The sequence below is a fragment of the Tachypleus tridentatus genome, chromosome 13, assembly GCF_004210375.1.
Source record: "Tachypleus tridentatus isolate NWPU-2018 chromosome 13, ASM421037v1, whole genome shotgun sequence".
Taxonomy (NCBI): Eukaryota; Metazoa; Arthropoda; class Merostomata; order Xiphosura; family Limulidae; genus Tachypleus; species Tachypleus tridentatus.
The window spans coordinates 116781316-116790498 of NC_134837.1; the positions used below are offsets into that span (position 1 = coordinate 116781316).

At 30.8% G+C, this 9183-nt stretch overlaps 1 protein-coding gene across 25 annotated transcripts in view; it reads left to right on the plus strand.

Annotated features, from left to right (window-relative positions):
- Positions 1 to 7711, plus strand: part of LOC143240755 (homeobox protein cut-like) — a 181597-nt gene extending 173886 nt beyond the window's left edge. For all 25 annotated transcript variants that reach the window (XM_076483718.1, XM_076483737.1, XM_076483739.1 and 22 more), the window contains one exon: positions 105 to 7711. In XM_076483718.1, coding sequence (XP_076339833.1) covers positions 105 to 1405 — 1301 coding nt within the window. In that variant the 3' untranslated portion in view covers positions 1406 to 7711. The remainder of the gene's footprint in view (positions 1 to 104) is intronic.
- The last annotated feature ends 1472 nt before the right edge of the window (positions 7712 to 9183 follow it).

Below are 9183 nucleotides of genomic sequence, written 5' to 3' on the forward strand. Positions count from 1 at the left end.
AGTATTATTCACAAATGTTAATAACTAAGTATTTGTTTTTACGTAACAGTTTATTTAGCTCATATTTTTATAACTTAATTTTTTCTTCTTTTTACTTTTTACAGCTAATAAAAGAAAAAGAAACAACATAGACTCAGATACTCATCAGTCTCCTCATAATAACCACCTATTTAATCAGTCTCCTCATAATAACCATCTACTTAATTATGATCTCCCTCCTCCATCACCATATTTGTCTGTCAAGAAACCAAGAATTTTATTTTCTGATGAACAAAAAGAAGCACTTCGTTTAGCATTTTCCTTGGATCCTTACCCAAGTACATCAACATTAGAGTATTTATCCAGTGAGCTTGACTTACCAGTCCGGACAATAACCAACTGGTTTCATAATCATCGCATGCGTCTTAAGCAACAGCCTTTGATCACTTATGATGACTATAGGTCTAATGACAGTGGAACACATATAATTTCTTCAGGTGCTAAAGACAGTACAAATTTTGATCCTGTACAATTTCGGATGATGTTAGATCATCGACTTGCAGAATTAGCCCGAGAAAAAGGTAAAGGACAGAAGATGTGCTCCTCCTATCAAAACATTTCACCACTCTCTGCTCAAAATGATGATTCCGGTACTTTAGACTTGAGTATGTCTAGTCAACATTTCCCTCGAAGAAGTAACAATACTTTTAGGTTTCACTGTACTTCAGAAAGTGCAAGTGTTGGAACTGATGAGCACTCAAACAGTGAACAAAATGAAGACTCTAGTTATTCTCTTGAGAGAGGCTTATCAGAAAGCAGTGATAGAGAATCACTAGATGACCAACCAACATCCTTGTCTCCAAACAGTGTATCTCAAGAGCAAGAAGACTTGAAACAAATAACAATAACACCAACTAGTAGCAGTAACAGGAGGAAACCAGCAATGCCACAGTGGGTGGACCCTGGTCTGGAGGTATCTCCTGAAAGTGATCTGTGCAGTGAGAATGAAGACAATGATGATGAGGAGGAGGAATTACAAAATGCGAAAGATAAAGAGATAATAAATGGAGTCTGTGTTCTTCAAACTAGAAACCTTGGTCTTCATCTGCCTAAGGAGCATACAGTGCGGATTGAGCCAACCCCAGTTCCAGATGGCCAGGTTTTAAATTACAGGGACAAAGGACAGCAACTTGATAAGTGTACAGTGAGTGATTTTTCCAGTGAAAAATTAATGATATCTGAAGAAGAGGAGCTTAAAAGAAGCATTAAAACTGATAGAAAGCACAATATTGAAAGGCTTGAGAGATGTTTAAAAGATAAAGTTGAAAGTTGGGATGTTGATGAAGAAGATAGAGAAGAACACAAGAATAATAGTAAAGCTAACTCCAAAGATGATCAGAAGAAAGAAGAGGGCTGGGAATTTTAAAGAATTAATTTATTTTCACACAGAAATCAATAATAATGAGGACTTTTATTGGACCTTGTTAGGAAAGCAAATGAAAGTGTATATCACACTGTGTAGCTGCTGTGCACTTTCCAGACCAGAATTACTTCAGATTTTTCTAAGTTTCTCATAATGAATACATTTTGGCTTATGAGTTGCCTTAAATATAACCCTGAAGTAATGGATTTTAATCTTAGTTAAATAAGAATCAGGGTTATTATTGGGAAATGTGGGCAGTGCTAAGGGATATGCAAGTACAATGTGATAATGCCATAACAGTCTTCTTGCTGTATCCAGAGAAGGTTGTTAGATAAAGTGTAACATCCACTAAATGTTACTATAGAAGAATTAACTTGTGTTAATTCAAATGATTATAAAACAAACATATTTAATGTTTGTGTGGCTAGTGCAAGTCATTTTTGAGTGTCATACTCTGTGAGGTTTTCATACTTTGCCAACTGACAATAAATTTAACTGCACATAGCTCAACTGACTGCTGTAGATAAATAGTAAAACATGTTTTGTTGGTTTAATTCTTTTATTTTTCAACTTAAGAATGTATAGATAAAGAAGTCTGCATATGGTTCAATACTTTATATCAGTACACTAAATACTGTAATTTTCTTTATGACTCAGCAGCATTTTTATAGGAAAAGGTTGAAGAAACAGAATTTTTTTTATGTTTTAAAAGGTTTCAAACATTTTCTATTTTCTTAACAAGTGCTTTCTAAAAAATCAATGACTTACATCATTTCATCTTGACCAAGAAAGCATTGTAAATACATTAAAAATATAACTCTGTGCAGTATTTACGTTTGTTAGTCTAGTCTAAAAAACAGGTTTAAACCTGTTCTAGTAGTTGTTGTTTTGTACATTATCAATGACACATTTTTTTTGCAGGTTTATCAGACATTTTGAGTTGAAGCTATAATTTCAATAGAGAACCTTGAGGTATTTTGATATGCATGAAATTTCCTTTTTCTGACATTATGCACCTGCAAGCTATAAAACCCTTCATTTTAATTTTGCTTCAGATTGAAAATACATCCAGTGATTGAAACATACTAAACATACATTATAAAACACAAAACATATATATGTTCCACTTATCCTTAATTTCAATCACAGTTTAACTAAGAGATAAACATTAGAAATATTTACAAATTAAAAAAAAATTTAATTTCTTTCTTCCAAAGCTTATATGCAGAAAAAAAGTATGTACTAAAGGATATATTATTCTGAGTAGTGGTTACTTTACCATAAATTTATGTTTAAAAAAAAGATTAAAGGTTTATCTTAGATGTCTAATTACCCTAAACAATGACTATTTGCAAATTGGATTTTTTTCAATTTTATATGGTTGAGTAAAATGTGAAATTTAAACATGACCAATAGGTCTAACAGAGAAGGTTGTGTTGAAAACAATATGACTGTTAATGACTTAAACACTTTATAAATATGTGAACAACCAAAAATAACACTATTCTGTATTCTAGCCTTAAAGCCACAAGAAACTTTGTTAGGTGGCAGTATTATTGATCTAGCTTGCCTGATGAAGCTAACATTGCTCAAAACTGTAGTTCTTAGCTGGTCAGTGTATGTGATATAAAACTGTTTTTTGTACATTAATACTAAAGAGGATTAGGGTATGTTATTTTACAATGATTTTGAGTTTAATCACATTGTTACACTCCATGTCATTGTACCTGGTCATGCTCTATCTGACTATAGCATAACAGCATAGTTTCTATTGCAAAATGCTGTCATTTTTATGACCCTCCCAATCTATAAATATGATAGTTTCAAAACCAGTGCCCTTTTTGATAATGTGATTCCTCAGACATCCATCAGTACTGCACCTGGAGATCTGAGTAGTTCATCTTCTGATGGAAAGCATGAATAACTATTTCATTATTCAGCTGTTAGAATGACAAATGACAGTTGAATGGGAGATATTACAAGAATCCTTATCTTAGTGAATCCATAATCTGCTGACCCAATTTCCATATAAAACCAATATTTCTGTATGGTGTAAAGGGTCCAGGACATTAGTCTGGTACCATTCTACTGATCCTTAATATGGCAAATAACCAAATAATCATAAGCCCCTCATGCCATTTTATACTGGTCACTAGGTGAAAAAATTGACCAGTACAAAATGACGTGAGGCTTGTTGTCAAGATAAACATATATTTTGTTCAATGTCACTGTTTTCTGTTATTTTCTCACAGATAGGTACAGTTCTTACAGTTTTCTACAGTTGACCCTCCTTTCCTGGATATTTCATGGATGTAACTTATGTAGTAATGTAGATTTTACAGAAAAAGGTCCTTCTTGAATGTGTTGTGTACTTTTTCCTCTTAACAATGATCTCTGTGTTCATGGATGATTTACCTGTTATACGGTGTCATGCTTTGCTTGCCACAGCTGGAGTAGTTTTGTTTTTTTGTGTACTTAAGCACAAAGCTACACAATGTGCTATCTGTGCTCTGCCCACCATGGTATTGTAAGTCTGAAGGCATACTGCTGTGCTAATGAGGACCATCTGGGTTATGATTTGTTGCAGGTTTTTTTTGGAGGGTTTTGATGTCCCAAGTTAATCCATATTCCTTTGTTTTCCAATGTTGTTAAATGGCATACAAGGAATATCCCCATTTTGCAAATTCTAATTCCCCATTACAAACAAGTCTTCATTATCTGAGTGTATGAATATTTTGCATTGGTAAGGGTAGTTACATACCCTCCCCAAAAGCAATAGATTTTGGGTTTGCCTCACACTACCTATAAAATGCCAAATAATGTAAAATGTAGTTATTTTAAATGGTTCTATCATACCTTAATATCAACTGTGGTTGTCATGTGACTAGCTGATTGGCATATTCATAATTGTTTTACTATAACATACTCAACGATTTGTATACACAAAAATATATACAACTACATTCATTCATCATATTTATATACATACTAAAGAGAGGTAATATGCACATATCAACATGTGTTCAACAAGCTAGTGTAGGAAAACAATCTTTAAAACTAACTATAGTTGATTACCCTCAGTGTTAGTTAACAGCATTTTCAGACAATTACAGAAATTTTAATTTGGTTTAACATTATTGAAGGTGGCCAAAGGAAACTGCTTTTATTTTGTTGTTCAGATCTAGTATTACTGTGCGATAACAGTACTTTAACCCATTCACTGTGGCTGGGAAATGTATGTCCCAACTACAATGAAATGTTTAAGAGAGGGTTGTTTTGTTATGCAATAAAACACCGTCCTTCTTCCATGTCCTCCAGATGTTGTTCACTCAGTTGTTATCTTGATCTTCACTATGCTTTTTAAGTATTATTTTCAAGCATTGTTTTCTTCCAGCTTAATCAAGGCCTAGCAGTATCATATTTCCAATATAGTAAATCATTATACCATCAGTCTGGAATAGATTTTGTTTGTTAATTGTTAAGCAAAAAAAAACTATACAATAGGCTATCTGTATTCTATCCAACGTGCATCAAAACCATATTTTAAATGTTATAAGCCTTGATTTTTACCATTGAATCATTAGGAGACAGGAATATAAAAGAAACAAATTTACACCAGCATATGCTGTGTAATTTTTTTACATTTTGTCTGTATAAAGTTTTAATATGTTTTGGGCAAAAACAAAAACACCAATGTAATACCTATTAGTAAGACAATAGACTATACTATAACACAAGTACATGTTCCTTATAGTTTTAATGTAAATTATTTACTGTTTATAACAATTTCTAAAGTTATTATAGAGAAGGATAATTTATGAAATATATCAAACAATAGGTTTGTATATTTGAGTTGGAAAAAAAACAACTTATGCTAACTATTAAAATAGAATTTCAAACTTCATTAACTTCAAACAATTTTGTGTTTATGTTTTTTTGTTTTTCAAAACACTGGCTGTCTTTCGGGTTACAGCTTCATAAAGCAGAATCTCAAGCTAAGGTGTTTTTGTAGAAACTCATTTGTTATAATTATGCAGAATATCTGTTTATAATTCACTGATATGAAGGAGGGTCTTAAACATTTGTTAAATTTGAAATACTGAAAGTTGTTACTTTATATGTAACTGTTTTGATTATTTGCTGTTGTTACTTTGATTTGACTTTCACATTAAAACACTTAACTGCTTCATAAATGAATCTGGTATATTGCCAATGTGGCACTTGATGTTTTGTAAAGAAGAGAATGACAAATAAAATGGTATTATGATTTGATAGTATTAAATTAAGTACAAGTCCTTTCCAACATTTTACTTGTGTTAAAAAAAAAGGTGAAAGAGACTATATGGGATAACCAACATGTTAACCCAAGTTAAATGTACAATAAATGTTCATCTGTAATATTATTCATTACATAAGAGATTCATTATGATATAATATCTTTGATAGACAGATCTATTCTGAATTTTCTTCTTAATTTTTACAATAGATGTTAAAAATGACGATCCTGTTTACTACATACTGAATATTTTGCATAGTGTCTTTATTTATTCTGCTGTAAAATTTACTGTAATTGGTATTATCAAGGTGTTCATTAGAAATAGAAACAAAATGGCAATTAACACTTCAAGTTGTGCAGGGTTTTTATTAAAGAGATTTTTGATAGGATAAAATCTCATGGTGCTTGATTGTGTATGTTCAATTACTAGGATTAAATTATTTTTTCTTCATGTTACGTGTGATATTAAGTGAACTCAGTGATTACTACTTTTCAGTAATAGGCTTGAAAATCTGTTGACATCACTATTAAGAGTCAATCAAATACCTTGCATAACTCTAGTGTCCTGTTTAATTTTGAAAGCTGTATTATATGCAAAATTTGAAAATGACACTAGGGCTTGCCAAGAGGGCATTTTGACTCTTTATCAATGTTTTGCTGGTTTTTTGCAGCATACTATGTCACTTGGATTTATAAATTTGTATGGCACACAACCATGTCAGTTAGGTTGTTTTTTTCTTGTTGATTTTATGTTATCAGGTACTAACTTCTTGTGACTCTTGAAGTCATTGTTTTATGATATAATGTCACCAGATATTTCGTTGTGACACAAGTTCATCATGTATTATGTTTTAGTGGCTTGGTGCTAACAGGTATTTTCACTTAACACTTGATGTCACCAGGTATTATATTATTGTGACACATTTTGCCATGTATGTATTACCTTTTTATGGTTGATTATCAACATATATTATTTTCTTTTCACTCAGAAATGTAATTGTGTATTCTTTTCTTGTGAGATGCATCTTTGGGTATTACCTTGGGACATGTGATGTCACCAAGTATATCTTTGTATCAAACTTGAAGTTGCATATGACACTGACTCAGCTGATTTGATGTGGAGAAAAATATTTTTAATTCTTAATTCATAAGAATTCTGAATTATTTGAAAACATCCTCATAGAAGTGACATTTTATTTTAGCAATCAGTTTATTCTGTTCTTAACTCATTAGTAGTTAGTGATGTTGCTTGCATAATGCTTTATCTATGGAAATATTTTTTTAGGGCAAATGAATATTAAATGTTCAAATAAACGTTTTTGAGTCAAGAAAGCTCAGAATCTTAAAGTTGTTAAGAATTTGCTTGGAACATCTGGTTAGACATGGTTTACTAAATATGCTCCATCCAATGTCAAGATACTAAAATTACTAGTACCATTTGAAGTTAGTGTTTGCATTAGTTTCAAAGATAAACTGTTTCTTGAACAAGGATGTTAGGTACACATTTATTGAATAACAAGTAATTTTTAACATACCAGTGCAATGATGAAAATAAAGTAGTTTGTCAAGTTTATCTTGCTTAACTGTATTTCATAGTACTTTGTGATAAGCTTTGTTTCATAGCTGATCAATTTCTTCTGATGTGATATTATAAATGTTTTGTCAACTGCCATTCATTTGATGACAGTTGTTGCCTTTTTAACCACACCTATAAAGTTTAGTGAATTTGTGCATATGTATATATAAACTGCATGTATGTGCAATTCACTCTTCAAGCTTTTCCATCTTGCATGAAATTTTACAATTCTCTCAACTTCCTCTTAAACTAGCTAATTATGTTGTTTCTGTAGCTTCAAGAAAACAACTGGCCATTTTTTGGTCTATTTTCATCAGTCATGTTTTTGTTGTTTGTTTTTTTCAACTGTTTGTCTTAAAGCTTGCCCTGAAAATCAATGGCTGTACATTTGATATTAATATTCATATTAATATTTTTATTCCACTTTAAGAAAATAAAGCTGGACATTCTCCAAAAATGTTTGTTCACCATTTCTTTTTTACTAAATAATTATTCATATAAACTACTCATAATAGTGTTCCTAATACTTACCTGTAATTTAGATATTATTTATAACATACACCAGAAACATACATAATACACTCATATCCATTATTTTAAGTATATCAAACAATATACTCAAAACATATATCCATATCTAATCTTATAAATATTTCAACCAGTATGCACACCATTAACTTGTATACTTATATATTTACTGGTAATTTCTTGCAGTGAAAGATGACAGAAATATATACTAAATTCAAAAATATCTTTTTTTTTTCCATTCTCTTTAACATAGTTAAGTAAATTTTTAAAACATCAATAATGTATCAGCATAAAATCAATAAAAACAATTAAAATAAAAATATATGGTAAAATAGAAGGAAAAGTTCTTTCCAAATTAACTTAGATATTTTTGAGCAACATCTGATTCCTTAGGTCCATGAAACAATAAGTAACTAAAATTAAATCTGATTTTCCTTTGTAAGTTGCCTTCAAAGAACATTTTAATTATTATTGATTGAGACAATATTATGTTTGCAAGTTATTAATCATTATAAGTGTTTCAAAATTCAAATACATTTTCTATTGTAAAATAAATTTAGACATGGAAGCCATTAAAATATGTTAAAATAAAAGGCAGTATTGCCACATATGACTGAATTTCAGAAAAAAATAACACAGCAAGACGAAGAAGTTGTGTCCAGCACAACTTCTTTGCCCAGTCTGTAACATTAGAAAGAACAAATAAGCATACAAAAAAGTTAGAGGATAATATTTCAATTGTGAATATACAAATTTAGCCCTATCAACATGAATGGACAGTAAAAAAAAAATCAAGGTTTATAAGCTTACTTTATTTAGAAAGATGACCCAAGAATAGGCAGTCAATCAGTAGCACTCATCATTCACGTGGCTACTCCTAACAACGTAGTGAGATGGTCAGTCACTTTTATACATCCACAGCTAAAAGTGCAGAGCATATTCAGTTGTATATCTTGAGTTCAAACCTTGGACCTTCCAATCCCCAGTTCAGCATACCAGGCCCAAATAAAAATAAAACAATATGTAAAAACACTGAGAAGGATATACTACTTATAAACTAATTTCAATATAATGGATAAATAGTTTACTTTTGAGTGTTTGAAAGGAGTTTTGTAACACGCTTAAACTGATATTTCGTCATTCTCGAATTATAACTTTGAATAAAAGTATATAATTTTGTGAAAAATCTACAATTAATCAAAATTGTTTGTTGCTCTTCACTTTTAATGTGAAAAGAAATGTATCTTTTATAAAAATTGCTATCAAAGGGAAGCAACTTCTGCAAGATTTGATTGTAAACACTTAACAGTTTAAGAGAAGTCTTAACACATGAGAAAAATACTATAATAAATGACTGAATATCAAAACCACATACGAACTATGGTAATTACTTACATGCAA